This window comes from Lagenorhynchus albirostris, chromosome 3 (assembly GCF_949774975.1).
Source record: "Lagenorhynchus albirostris chromosome 3, mLagAlb1.1, whole genome shotgun sequence".
In the NCBI taxonomy this organism is placed as follows: Eukaryota; Metazoa; Chordata; class Mammalia; order Artiodactyla; family Delphinidae; genus Lagenorhynchus; species Lagenorhynchus albirostris.
Window position 1 is genome coordinate 123,475,460 of NC_083097.1, and position 15,439 is coordinate 123,490,898.

A 15,439-nucleotide genomic window follows, 5' to 3' on the forward strand; every position below is an offset into this window, starting at 1 on the left:
TTCCTTCATTTAACGTTTGTAAATGCCTCCTTTTCACAGTACTAGGGATACACGAGTGAACAAAATTAATTCCCTGCCATTGCAACTGTAGGAGTTGAAACAGCAAAGAATAAGTCAGCCAATAAATAAGTACTGTCATTTCAACAGTGATAAGTGACATTTAGAGAGAAGGTGAGGGACTTCCCTGGTGGTCCAGTGGGTAAGACTCCGCTCTGCAATCCCAATGCAGGGGGCACGGATTCGATCCCTGGTCGGGGAACTAGATCCCATGTGCATGCCACAACTAGGAAGTCTGCATGCCACAATTAAAGATCCCACATGCCACAACTAAGACCCAGCGTAGCCAAAATAAATAAATATTTTTTTAATTAAAAAATTTTTAAAAATTTAAAAACATAAAGAGGTGGGGGATGGAGGCTTGGAAGAAGGTCTGGGACTGCTTCGGATCAGGTCTTCAAAGAGGGCATATCTAGGAAGCTATCAGCCAAACTGAGCTCCACAAGTAAAGCCTCCTAGAAAAGACTGCTCCCCACTCCAAGGGTGCAGCAAGGACAGAGCTCTGAGCTCCAGATAAACACATCAGGTCCAAGGGAGAGTGAGAAGGGAGGACAGCTGATGCCAAGACACTGGGGGCAGTGGAGATAGTCAGGGCCAGGCCACGTGGAACCTTGAGCACCATGGTCTGGGTTTTATTCCAAGTGCAACCGATTTTTGAGCTGGGGAGTGACTTGATCTGATTTACATTTTAAAAGGATCACTCTGCTTATGCATGGAGAAATGACCTGACGGTTGGCAAAGTGGAAGCACTGAGACCATTGGAGGGTTCCTGCAGTAAGGCGATAGAGGCTCAGCTAGGGTGGTGGCAGGGATGAAAAATGGTGAGAAGTGGCTGGATTAAAATTCTCTTTTAAAGGTAGGGCCCACTAAGTTACACAGCTGCTATATAGCTGAGCTGGGCCTTAACCCCAACACCTGCTGGAAACAAAGCCCGGCCACCTCTTAACTCGATTGTGTCTTCTCACTGATAAAGTCCAAGTAAGTTTAACCCGTATGTTTTAGAAATGATAGACCACACAACCTTGAAACAGGGAGGGCACAGCTGCAAGAGAGCCATCCACATTCAATATTTCAAGCACCTTCTGTTTCCCATATCATAACAAGCGGTTTTACCAGCAGCGCAAGTTCATTTAATTTTTTTTGATTGATTACATATTTATCAGGGCTGATTGCCGAAAACACTGCTCAAATAAGTAACTGTAAAACTGGCACAGCTTCCACGTCCCCTCATGTTACAGATGTACGGGTCTGGTTTCCTGCTTTAGCAAATGGGGCCCAGCGCACGTAACCGATTCTCCTCTGATGGGTCACATTTCTTTGGGGCCTGGGGCCCATCGCTATGAACATTCATTCTTCATTATGTGTAGCTGTCCACTTTGACATGTGAAGGTATACGCCACTGGGAAGGCTCTGCAGTAGACCTCAAGTACCTCGATTATCTTTTAAAATGTCCCTGATCTCCATTTTTACCCTAAAATCAAGGGCCAAATATTTCCTGTTCAATCGATTAAGTGGATTCCAGGTGACTGAGACTTCAGAGTCTATTTTTGTCTCTTCCTAACTTTAAGCAACTTGATAACAATGGTTACTAAACCGCTTGGGTTAACTTCACTATAGTGGGTGAGGGTTTTAAAGTCAGACGAGGAGATGGATTTGGACCTCACACCACCCGCTTAGCTAACAAATACGAAACTTTAGATAAGTTAAATTTCTGAGCCTCAGTTTCTTCATCTGTAAAGTGAAACTAATAATAACTATACCTTAGGCATGTTATAAGCATGAAATGAGATGCCATATATAAAAATACGATTGAAAATCAAGTCAGTATGGGCTTTGGCATGGCATTATTTCTTAGAAATACTAATTACCTGGGTTTCCCTTTTCTATTCATTGAGAACTTCCCCGGTTTGAAGTTTTGAATTTTAAATGTCTTGGTTCTTAACTTCTCCCCCATATTAGTTTGCAGCTGCCACAACAAACCGTCCCAGACTGGTTGTCTTAAACAACAGAAATTTGTTTTCTCACAGTTCTGGAGGCTAGAACTGCAACGTCAAGGTGTCGGCAGGGTTGGTTCCTTCTGAGGCCACTGTCCTTGGCTTGTAGATGGCCAGCTCCACCTCCCTGGGTCCTCACACGGTCTCTCTTCTGTGTGTGTCTGTGTCCTAATTTCTTCTCATAAGACATCAGTCGTACTGGATCGGGACCCACTCTTAATGACCTTACTTAACTTAATTACCCCTTTAAAGACCCTATTTCCAAATACAGTCACATTTTGAGGTACTAGGGGGTTAAAACTTCAACACATGAATTTTGAATGGACACAAATCTGCCCATAACACCCACCCCCTCGCATTTTCCCCCCGGGGGGAAAAACAGTTGTGAGAAAAGCACTGAGCCAGAGCAAGGGAAATGAGTCCTTTGCCTCATGTTCTTAAAAACTATTTTGCTGTGTGACCTTTGGCAAATTATCTTCCCTCTTTGGCCCACTTTTTCTTAATCATTAAAATGAGAGGGTTGCAATAATGGATCGCTTATTTCTCTTCCTGCCCTTAACTGAGCAAAGCTAGGTTGGATTCTCACAGCAAGGAATCTGAGAGAGAGCATGCAATGAAATAACTGGAATCAAAGCACAACAAAACAAAACAAAAACATGCCTTCTTTATGGAATAAACCTAGGACGAATTTTTCTAGAAGCAGAGGATTACATTCAATTGGTTTAAAATGTTTTAGGTTGCTTAAAGCCCTTTCTCTCTGTAAGGCCATAATTTAAACCAACTTAGTTGGATAAACCAGAAACCCCATTCTGAATTTATCAATATCCCCAAACAAAGTAATCTCATCAAGATATGGGGCACAGATTGGCTTGGAGGGAAAGAGTGTATGATTTCAAATAAAGGGCTCCTTGAAAGAATTAAGGGGGAAAAAATTTAAAAACAAACGCACATACACACAGAAAATGTGAAATTAAAACCAGCTCCCAAGCTTACAGGTTAAGCCATTAAGGCGAGGGAGGGGAAAAAGGAATGGGCATATTTCCTCTCCAGCTGTGCAGCTTTTGGTCCTAAGACACTGTGTACCTCCACAAATGTCAACAGCCTCAGCAAGACAGGGAGGCGAGCAAGGGTGGTGGTGAAGGAACAAATGTGCTCATTGGAGAGCAGGAGAAAACAAAGACGGAAAGCAGAGTTTTCCCTGGAAAATGGCAAAACTGCTGGAGCAAGTGGAGTGATGACAAGAATATAAGACTAAGATTAAACATACTAGGACTCAAATCAGAGTCTGATGCTCACAAGCTGAGCAACTGTGGGCACGTTACTCAACTTCTCATCCTGGGGTAGCTTTTAATTTAACTTCAGCTAAAAAACAGTAACTGAAAACACACCCACCATTTCATTTTTGCTGTTACTACCAAGATCTCGGAAACAACCAAAAAAATCAAACCAAATGGAATTAACTGAAGCACTGGGATAATATGTATGTATTTAAAATTATGATATGTAAAAACAGAGTTGCCATGTGATCCAGCAATCCCACTCCTGGGCATATACCTAGATAAAACTGTAATTCAAGATGATACATGCACCCCAATGTTCATTGCAGCACTATTCACAAGATACGGAAACAACCTAAATGTCCATCGACAGATGAATGGGTATAGAATATGTGGTATATATATACCATGGAATACTACTAAGCCATACAAAAAAGAATGAAATAATGCCATTTGCAGGAATATGGATGGACTTAGAGATTATCATACTTTGTGAAATAAGTCAGAAAGAAAGACAAATACCATATGATATCACTTATATATGGAATCTAAAATATGACACAAATGAACCTATCTACAAAACAGAAACAGACTCACCGACATAGAGAACAGACTTGTGTTTGCCAAGCAGAGGGGGAGTGGGGGAGGGGTGGATTATGAGTTTGGGATTAGCAGATGCAAATTATTATATGTAGGATGTATAAACAAAAAGGTCCTATTGTATAGCACAGGGATCTATATTCGATATCCTGTGATAAACCATAATGGAAAAGAATATAAAAAAGAATGTATATATATATATATATATATATATATATATATAACTGAACCACTTTGCTGTACAGCAAAAATTAACACAACATTGTAAATCAACTATACTTCAATTTAAAAAAAGAATAAAATTATGCTATGAAAGAATATTTAAAACATGGAAAGATGTCATAATATATTATGGAATGAAAAGCGGGACATAAAATAGCATGAACAATATGCCATACTATTTTAATAAACAGCATATATCGTAGGAAGAAAAAATTTTATTTTATTTTTTAATTATTTTTGTTGTTGTTTGTTTTTTTTGCGGTACGCGGGCCTCTCACTGTTGTGGCCTCTCCCAGTGTGGAGCACAGGCTCCGGACGCGCAGGCTCAGCGGCCACGGCTCACAGGACCGGGGCATGAACCTGCGTCCCGTGCATCGGCAGGCGGACTCTCAACCACTGGGCCACCAGGGAAGCCCAAAAATTTTAGATGGGTATACTCAAACTTTACAATGACTATCACTGAATGATTTCACTGTAGCCTATTTTTATTGTCCTCATTTTTTTTTTTTTTTTTGGTAAATATTTCTACAACCATCGTGGGTTTTTTTTGGTTTTGGGTTGTTTTTTTTTTTTGTAATTGGAAAAAAATTCCTACTCACTTTGTAAATTTCAGTATCCTACAGTAAACCAGACAGTTGAAAAAGCCCTAATTCAGTCAGTCTCAAACTGGGACTTGGGTTTCAGTTTCCTCATCTGTAAGGGGTAATGGGAGACTAGACTGAAAAATTCTTTAAAGAGCTTCTGATTCCATGAGTTTTACAAAGCCCCATCAAGTCAAAACCTCAGCGGAATCTTGCTTAGGATTTATTCAAGAAGCTGGGGAGGCCAGCGTGGGATATAGAATGAGAAAGCGGCATTCAAATCCACCTGAAGAAGCAGCCCTCGTTGGTATTTTTTGCTAATTCAACTCAAATAGCCTTGGGTGCTGGGCATGGTAGGCACCTCCCTGGCAAGTCGGCTCTGAAAGTACAACAGTGTGGAGCTGCTCCTGGCGTTCCTGGAAGCAAGGCTGCTCCGAGGGGAAAGCAGGAGAGCTTCCTGAACCAGGAAGGGCTCCCGAGTCCAACCCCATGCAGACCAGGGCACCAATAGGCTGTGCTTCCCATCTGCCATAACCTGACCCTCATGCCCCACTGGAAATAGGTGTGGAGGAGGACTTAACCCTGGACTTAAGTGAACTCCAATTTGGACCAATGTCTCATGACCCCAGAGGTGCAAGAAGATAAAAGAAGGTAGAATTTAAGGTAGCACCGTAGAGTGGGGTTAAGAATGTGGTTCTGAGTCAGTATGAAGTTTGGTTCCACCACTGAAAGGCTTGTGTGATCGTAGGCCAATTTCCTGATCTCTCGAAGTTTCCTCATCAATAAAATGGGAAGACCTAGTTGGAAAGCCAACTACCTAATTGAGTGGTTTTCAGGATTGCATGAGATAAGGGGAAAAAAGCACTTAATAAATGATAAATACATGTTAATTCTTATCATTATTTTAGATGCTTCTGCGACAAGCATCACATTGCTAGGCAAAGAGACGGTGGTCAATAAAATATTCAATCAAAAATAGAAAAAAGGTATTATTATACATGATTAATTATATAAGACACATTTTAATACACATAGTACTTTAAATGCAATCTTTTAAGCTCCATGAATATATTTAATTCTCCCCTTTGTCTTCCCTTATAGATGCTCCCCTTAAAAAGATCTAGTGAGTATTATTACACTTAGAGTATTGAGACCATCGACTGTATAGTTTACAGACAGAAATGAGCTTGGTAAAATGTGCTTTAACTGTCCCCATCCCTCAAACCAAAAATGAATTTTAGAATAAAAGCTAATAACAGGAATAGCTGCAAGCCCAGAGAAAGCTGACAGACGCAATAGGATGAGGGACCGGAAATCTCTGGGAAAACACACACACAAGCACAAAAACATTCCATTTTAAAATGGCCAACACTACTTGAGATGAGAAGGCACTACTTAGCCAAGCCTTAGCCAAGCCTTCTGAAAGGTAGAGTTCGCTGTGCAAATGCGTGCTAGGCTATCTACTGGCTGGTAACAACTGGAATGACTTGTGGTTTCTGGGTAAAGGCAGAAAGCCCAGAAGATCAGTTAAGATCTCTGTTAGATCCTGGTTCAGTCATGTAGTTTTCTCTATTTGAAAGAGGACATAAAGGTCTCCATTAACTCTTTTAAATCATTTGCAGTAAGAGAAACAATGAATCTGTTTGCAAGTAAGAAGTACCCAGGTAGGCCCCTGAAAGAGGCTGAAAATGAGGCCAGATACAGAATTTGGAAGAAGGAGAGGAGTGGAGGCCTGAGAAGGAAGAAGTACAAACGATGGACAGACTCCCTGGCACATCTGCCCCAGTCAGGTCCTGGACTACAGTTAACTCTGATGGGTCTGCTGAAGCGCTGTCATGTTTCTCTTCGCCCAGGGATCCCATGCTGGTTTCTTAGAACCAAGCCTTCTCTCTTAAAAGTGAATATTCTAGAAAGTTGTCAGTGAAAGGCAGGATGACGTAGAAGCCAAACGTATACACGTTCTGATCATCTGATCATTTTCTCGCTTGCAATTATTCCTGCAAGGTAAATGTTAAATAAATGTACCCATTCATTCAACAAATGTTTACAGAGGGCTTACTATGTGCCAGCCAAAGGCTACGTGCCGGAGACTCAGTGGCAGCGAAACCAAAATGCCTCCCTACCTCATGGAGCAACCGTGGCGTTATTTGCCCTTTGGGGGGAAGTTATTTCCATTGCACGGGAGCCACCGCATTTCAAATACTGGCAAAAGCAAGTGAAAGGCGCTTGCGGAGCATCTATAGACTCGGAGCTGTTCCCTGTTGGTTTGCTTGTTTGTTTGACCAGTCTAGATTTGGGGCAACTGCTGCCTTTGTGCCATTATCAATGGTAGCCTTATCCAGAAGAGACACTGTACGTTCCAGCGAATGAATCGTGGTATTATTTTAATAATACTCATTTAATACTAAAGCTCTGCTAAGGAAAAAACCTATCAAACATCATTATTCCATTGCTCTCTTGCACAGAGCCTATTAACCAAGTCTACTCTCTGAATGAGAAAGAGGCTAGGATTTTCAGGGTAAAAAACAACCAAAGACCCTTATATCCAACACAGATGTTGGCTGGTCCCACTGAGCTTAAGCCAACAACTACTGCCCTCATCCATTTTCTCACTGCTCTCTCTTCCCTTATGGGGAGGGATCAGAACTCCTCTCTGCAAGTTTGGAACATAGTACAGAGGGCTGACCATGATCTCAGGAGAAAATAGAAGACAAAATAAAGGCTCACAGGGTCATTTGCACTGGCAGGGACTCGCGGATTATCTAGTTCAATGCCCACATTTGACTGATGCAGAATCTGAGAGGGATAATAAGGGGTTTGCCCAGAGTCACACATAAATTAGAGGCAAGGGCAGGCCTGAACCGCAATGTGCCAACACTCCATCCAGGGCGCTCTTCCTTTCCCTGTGTCATCAAACAAGAGGGCTCCTTTGCTCTACCTGTCAGAGGAACCCCTCTCTTAAAAAATAAAATCTCATTTTATCCTTCATAGCTCACTGTCCAGCCCGTCCATAGAAAAAAGACTAACTTAGCCAAGAGAATTGTGCCCTTTAGTTCCAGATGTTCCCGTTCGTTCCTGGACCATTCCCGAGCAGAGCTCCCCCATCTGGCTTAGAGTGCTGGGTGTGTCCTCTGTTCCTCGGCCTGGCTGAAGGAGAACAGAGAGCCTGGCTCGTTCTATGTCTGGGAAGAGGACAGGGACAGAGAGTGAGAAGGGGCCTTGGGCCCAGATCTGCACTTATGCAAGGCAGAAAAACAGCATCTGCATTTCCACCCTGAACACACACATGCTCCTGGGGAAAAGAGCCAGAAGCTAACTCAGACAGCTGGCAGAGCAATGCACGACCCACTATTAGAAGGACATGGGCTCAGTCGTTCCAGTGGTGATGTGATAAGGTTTGACCTGACCATTCCCACCCCTTCCACCCTGTGAACACTGGCCCCCTTTTTTGAGCTAACAGGTCTGGCTAGCTGATGGCAAGGGGGTGGGGACAGTCACCTGTGAGTATGGAATTGCTGCTTTCCTACCTATGAAACCAACTCATCTCTGGAGGAATCAATGCCAGGATCTTACTTTTGCAGCTGTGTGACTTTTGTCAAGTTATTTAATCTCTCTGAGCCTCTATCCAGAACACAGAATGATGGTTAACCATTATAGCTACAGGAGCTGTCATGAGTCAAATGAGATGACCCATGTGATTTGCGCTAAGGCTCTCGATAAATGGTAGTGATAAATAACAGCTCCACTATCCTTACTCCAAGCACTGAGTCCCCTGTAATCTAGTTAACAGAAGAAATGTTCCCCCAGAGAAGTCATTTTTATATTAGACTCCACATACAGACTAGGGCCAAAGAAGAGGCCAAGTTGAGGGGCTCACCCTATTCCACCAAATTATTTTTTTGGTCTATTTCATATATTGAAATAGATACATATTGAATTTGATGAAAGGGAGATTTCACAGTAGAAGAGTCTGAAAACAGAGGAGCCTATCTCTCTGGGTTGTCCAGGGTCCTGCTCATTTGTTTCCCTCCGGCTACAGAAAATAGGAGAAAAGGTAAAGAAGAGCATTGATTTGAGGAGGGTGTGGCCAGGGCGCAGTCCAGTCCTCTGATTAGCATCCATTCCAGGAGGTGATGGCATATTTACATTCCCAGTCCCTTTAGGATTAGAAGCAATGATTTAATCAAAGAGAGGTACCTTTACCTCCTAGGGAGGCATTCCAACTCTTGTAAACATTTTGTGATTTTTCAAATATAATAAGCAGACATAAACAGTTCTATGAAATATGTCAATGGGTAAAGAAGAGAGGGCCCTTTAGGATATGAAGAGTTTCTTGGTTCTTTTCCAAATCACTTTTTTCTCCCTAACTAAGGAGAAAGGACAGAGAAAAAGCCATTCAACAGTGAGTTGTGAAGAAACTGCTAGAAAGGGTATCCATAATCTGCGGTCAGTCTAGGCTAGAAGCTGATTGGGACCGAAAGCTATATAGTTCAACTGAATAAGGAAAATGCCCTTTCTTTAGGTTAAGGGAGAGTCTCTGTATCCAAGTCCAAAGGTAGTCTAATGGCCTCGTTAGCGTGTCAGAAATTAAAAACAAGCATAATTCTGAGAAACACTGTAAAATAACTAAGCAGGAAAAAACAGAGTTTTTATATGACATTGTGTTAATTTTTGTTTGGGTTAGAAAACTTGTATTAAAACATTGATCCCTAAGTAGCCTCTTCCTACTTCAGACCTTTGTCAAGTCCTCCTTTATTAATTTCCACATTCCAAAGTAGTTAAGATTTTATAAATAAATCAGTTTCCTATCTTGCATACGTTCGGGGTTCAGAGACCACGGTCCACAGTCGCTCCTTCATCTGAGCCTTTCAACATCCCGGTGAGATAATGAGGGAGGATTTTTATTTATAAACTGACAGTTCTACTACACAGACTTGAATCCTCTCAGGAAATCTATTCCTCCAGAATTCCCCCAAGTGCCCAGCTGGCTCCGTCACAGCTACTAATAGTCAGAGCTCTCTTTATCCACCTGAGGCATTTTGCTAGTGTTTGAGCAAGAGGAATAACCTGGCTGCGAATCACCACAGACCCGTTCAAAAAATAAAGTAACAAACACACACCCCAGGCAGGGCTTGAGCTGAGGTTTCTACGATCAGATATCTAAGATGCTTCCCATTCCTAAGTCTTTGATATTTTTCCTCTGTCTTTTCTCTGGAATTTCCCTTCCAAGATGCCTTACACAGATCAAGCTGGCTTTGGGTGACACCTCTTCTTTTGGTCTCCCAAACTCTGGACCTCCATCTCCTAATATCTGCTCCCGATCCAAAGTGACACCTACTGAAGCAAAAGGAAGGCACAGGTCCAGGGAAGGAGTTGCACTGTCCCTTCCCCAGGTTCTAGTCTAGTTCAAGGCCCCCAGTTCAGAGATCTGGGTTTTCCTCCAGTTCACATAGCTCCTTTACTTCTCCTCCCAAGTGAAAAATTCCCATGGCACCCACAATGCTCACAATCACACCCTTCAAATGAGATCACAGCGCCCTGACTACGTACCCTAAGACCAAACTCTCCAGGTCGTGTTCTGGACAGAGGATGGTGTCTTCCAGCAATCCTAAACGTCACACACATACACCCCAACTTTCAGTGTGGCAGAAATGCATGAGCTGCAAGATAGTATTTACAGAACTCCAACTGGTATTTGCCAAAAGCCAGTTCTCGGTGATTTGTCTCCTAGGGGGAATTCTGGAGCTCCTTATCCACAGCTTTCAAATTTTCCACTGCAGGTACCTCTGGGAAGCAGCTGAGGCTGTGAAGTCAGACAAGACTTGTGTTGGATTTCCAGCTTTGCCTCAAATCCTCAGTGTGCAACTCTGGATAACTGACTTCATCGATCTAGGTCTCAATTTCCTGAACTGTAAAATGGGCTTTTGCAGAGACCCTGCTAAGAGAATACATGTAAAGCACTGGAGCCTAAGTGTTAGATCTCCACCCACTCTTGCCGTCAGCTTCAAGTTGTAGCTTATCTCAGAAGAATACAATGACTTGCCAAACTTTCTACCTGCAGAATTGAGATGGTCAGCTACCATCCCCCAAGTTTACATTTATTCAATGTAAAAAGTAAGAGAGACCATGTTATAGGATCTAAACCATTTGCCCTACTAACACCACATAATAGTGATGGTATGGGCAGAGCCACCAAGACCAGTGCGGTGGTGAGGGACATGCACTTTAATTTCCATCAGGTGTGGAGGCTTGAGTCCTGCCTCGAACACTTATTATATCTATGACCCCGGGCAGAAGCAAAGAATCTATACAATAGAGATAACTCTAGTACCTCTCAGACAGTGTTGATTTGAGGGATTAAATGAAACAATGCACATAAGGCACAATACTTGACACAAAATAAACACTCAGTAGGTGTGAGCTGTTCTTAGTAGGAACAATTTTTAATTCATTTATTGATTTAACCAATCATCACTAGGCATCTATGTGCCACGCACTGAGTGAGAGGAGACAGAGGTGGATGATACCAGGTCCCTGCTCTGATTGGCTGGGCCACCCAAACTGCTGTTTCTGCCATTTAGAAGCAAGGGCTAGTGTTGGGGTAAGGACATGCAGATTACTCAGGTAGGTGACCTGAGAACAATAAGATCTGAGGCCTGAGCTACTCCCAGGGAAAGCCCCAGCCAATTCTACCAGCGACAGAGAAACCAATAAACACAGGGTAGTAGGAAGGCTTTACTCTCAGGAGGGCAGCAAAAAGAGGTAGAAGGAAAAGCAGGAGATAAGCAAACAAAACCTTACTGTGTCCCCCAAATTGTGCCTGTGAGGCAAAGGTACTCAGCAAGAAAGACTGCCCCCATCGGTCCCCAGATTACAGTGACATTCCAGCTACTGGGTGGGGCAGTTCACAGACCGGAATAGAGAGAGGATAGGAAACTTATCTCAAATTCCATAATCTTACCATTTTAAAAAACGGACTAGAGTTGACAGCAGGAGACATATGTTCTATTTAGATCTTTAATCATATTTTCTGTATATATAGACCTGTGTCCATATTTTTATGTTTTTAGCTATACCTAGGAAGGGTATCTCACCCCTGGTAGTATGTAGATAACCGTAATCATCTATGGACCTGCAAATGTACAAAAATTAAAACACTGTTTTGTTCTAAAATAGAATTCTTGTTCAAGGAAATATAAAAACAAAGCATGAGAAAAATCAACAAATGGATTCCTTGCCCCCAAGGACCCACACTCCCATCCTGCCATGTCCCTCTGCCTCTCCCCAGCCCATACCCCTCTCAACAATGAATGCAAGTCAGGCCGGCTGGAAGAAATTCACAGCCACCGTCCACTCCCGTCACAGCTGCCGAAGGCACAGCCTCAGCTTCAAGGCAGAGGCTGCTATGCAGCACCACGCCCCACACGCAGAGAAAGGATGGAAGCAGCACTGAAAATGAAGGATGCACCCCAGGGAAGACCATTCAAGTGGGAACAAAAGGGAGCCCCCTGCAAACCTGGCCCTGGGACTAGGGCCCAGCCACACTTACAGGGGCTTCTAAGGCTGTTATCATATGGGCTAAATTTCTGTATCTTTCCTTAAAGGTGGCTTAAGTGATACCTAGAAGAATGGGCATGGCTCTCAATGCCATAGCATAGGCTGAGTCCATAAGAAGAACCATTGCAGTCTTCAGACTGGGAAGAAAAATGTAATCTGTTCTCTGCTTATCCCAAACAGGAGAACTGGCAAATGCACACTGGATATAAAGCAAGTGGTATATATGCAACATAACTTCCACACATCACAGCATGAGAGCTGAGGCTCATCCCTCTGAGTTAGAGAAAGAAGTATAAAGATTAAGCTTTTGTCTCAATCAGCTTTTAAAAAAAATAATACCATCCACAGCTCTTTGCAAAGACAACTGGCACTGAGAAAATACTGTGTATTATGAAAGACTCACTATGCTTTTACAATAATGTGAAGTCAGTGATATCAGGCAGTGGTCAAGGAGGATGGGCTTAAACCCAATGCCTCTACCTGGCAAAAGGATCCCTACCCATCCCAACTCTATCCCCCTGGGGAGTGTTGCTTCCCTAGGAGCAAGTGGACAGCAGGTAGGGGTGGGGCACGCTTGTGTCCGGTGAAGCTCAGGTGCATGAAAAAGGTAGGGTACTGCCATAGAAATAAACCACTTGACAATAAAGTGCACTAGAGGCAAGAACGGCTTCCTCCTGCCTGCAGAGGGGAAGGTCCTGCACTGCAGTCAGGTTGCTCCAAGCCTAACCCAGCAAGTGCAAAGACACTCATGCCCACAGCAAAACCTAGTGGATCCCGGCAAATGAACTACAGTAGCAGGTACAGCACTGCCCTAGGGCAGCTGCAGAGCCTCCCAGGGGCCAGCTGATCACTTCCTTTGTTCGTCTTGCAAAGATGGAGTAGCCACCCATTCCCCCACTACACACACACACACACAAACACACACACACACACACACACACCCCATTCACTACAGACAAAGCACAACCGCACTGCTTCGTGCTCAACTAACAAATGACAGTGGGTTTTCTGTTGTTTTTGTCTTGCCCTGTTTTTGAAAATGCCCATTCCAGCCTGTCGTATGTCCCTTCCATTCGAGGCGTCATTTCAGCGCAACCTGGAGGAATCCCGCAGCAGGGAGCGGTATTCTGCCGCGAGAGCTGCTTGCTGGACGCCAGTGAAGATGAGGCTTCTGTACCTGATTATGGCACATCTCCTCTCCACCCCGCCCTAGACGCTCGCCCAGCGCATCTGACACCCGCCGCCGCGGGAGGCTCGGCTTTGCACACAATGGCAGTTGGACACGGCATGCACACAGCGTGCGCTGCCACCGCAAACTAAAATCTGCTCTAAAAACTCAGCCTTTTCTTGGGATGAGGGGGAGAAATGACAGGGAAAATGTAAAGGCATCAAGGGCAAAAAAAAGTTGGTCATTCTCACTACAGCCACGTTAGCTGTCGAGTCCGAGTATGATGCACCGAAATATGAACTGGGATGAATACAAGCAAGGAGTGGCCAAGGTGAAGACGGATGTCCAGGCATCCCATCACCGTCGCGGGGTGGTAGGGTAGGGGGGTGGGGGCGGGGAGCCACGGGGCTGGAGCTCAGAGAGGGGCGCGGTCGGGCTACCAAGTACCCCTGGGGAAAGGTGTCATCTCTCCATACCCCGCCCCGCCAAAAGGAACCTTCTACAAAAAACATACCTCGCCTGGGGCAGCACACACTGACGACCCAGGCGGCGCGGGGGTCCAGGGAGGGCCGAGACCCCTGTGTTATTTGGAAACTACCAGGTGGTGGGGAAGGACGATAAATAATCCAAAGTTCTCCACGCCACTGTTTGGGTTTCCTCTTTGTTTGGTTTTCCCCAAATCCCAGGGTCGCTCCGTCTGGGTGGCGCCCCGCCGCGCCGGCCGGACTGACCACCGCTCTCCACACACCACCCCCCCACCCCGGCCCCGGGCCCCCGTCCCTCCCCGGGTACCAGCCCAGGGAAGCCGGCGGGATCCAAGCCGCCCCCATCCGCGGTGCAGCCGGCCAGGAGCGAGCGAGCCACGGCGGCGTCCGGGCGTCCGACTCACCGTGATCCGCGGGATGTTCTTTTTGCCTTGGTAGGACATGGTGGCGGCGGTGGCTGCAGCAGCTGCCTCCCTGCCTCCTTCTTCTACTCCTGCTCGCCCGCGCCTTCCTCAGCGCACAGCGCCCCAAGATCAGGTGGAGCGAATGGTGCGCTGGCCGCGGCCGCCGCCTCCTCCTCTCGCCTCCGCCCCCCTCCCCGGCTCCCGCGGCGGCTGCCAGAGACAATAGTAAATCTCCCCGGTCCCCCTTTCACCCCCGACCCCCCCACACACACCCTCCTCCACTCGCGTTCACGCCCGGGCTTTTTTTTTTTTCCTTTCTTTTGCGGTGCCAGCTGGGACCCCGTAAGACAAGAATGGCTGATCCGCGACTCCTCCCTCTTCTCTCTTATCCCTATTGATTTTCCTCCTTGCATCTGCCTCACCCACTTTTTCTTCCTTTTTTTTTCTGGTGACTTGCGAGTGCAGCGGAGCCAGCCTGCTCCACCGCCACCAGGCGGCGCGAGGGACTGTTCGGGGCGGGGATGCTGCAGTCCCTGGTGTCGGCGGCAGAGAGGCACCAGCGTAGCCCTCCTGGCCCCGCCGCAGCCCGGGAAAGCGCCCACGCCTCCGACTTGCCCGTGGTCCGATTCCCCACCTTCCCCACCCTGGTTTCAGAAAGGAGACGGCTCTGGACTTCCCTCCCGGAACCCGCTCTCCTTCGCCACCGCGCGGGCTGGATGCGACGGCAGCTGCCTTTGTTATCGCGGAGGCCGAGCGCCGCCTCTGCTGGTCGCTGGGTGTGTAAACAGCCGCCGCGACCCCTTAGAAAGCCGAGAACTGGGCTGACTTTGTGCAGCCTGGCCGGCCGCTGCTATCCCGAGACCATGAAAATAGGCATCAGAAAATGCGAAGCAACCCCTCACTCTCGGACGGCTGCGAGGGGGCACCGTGTCAGCCACCATCAGCCGTTCCCTGTATTGTAAAAATAATTCTCAAAATAATGTTTTAAAGGAACTCCACTGTCTGGCTCTCAGAACCGAAGGAAAAGCATTAACGCTACTCCGTGAGTAAAGAGTAGAAAACACCTGTAGTGAGAAGCCAAACGCCCTGGCACA

General features: G+C 45.6%; 1 protein-coding gene across 2 annotated transcripts in view; it reads right to left on the bottom strand.

The window, feature by feature from the left end:
* The window catches only part of DPYSL3 (dihydropyrimidinase like 3), a 113,437-nt gene that overhangs the window by 51,395 nt on the left and 46,603 nt on the right, over window positions 1-15,439 (bottom strand). The window contains exon 1 of one of the 2 annotated variants that reach the window (XM_060143920.1): window positions 14,346-14,519. The exons of the other annotated variant lie outside the window; for it this stretch is intronic. Within the exon in view, the coding sequence (XP_059999903.1) occupies window positions 14,346-14,384 (39 nt within the window). The 5' untranslated portion in view covers window positions 14,385-14,519. Of the gene's footprint in view, window positions 1-14,345; window positions 14,520-15,439 lie in introns of those variants that run through there. 2 annotated transcript variants of the gene reach the window in all.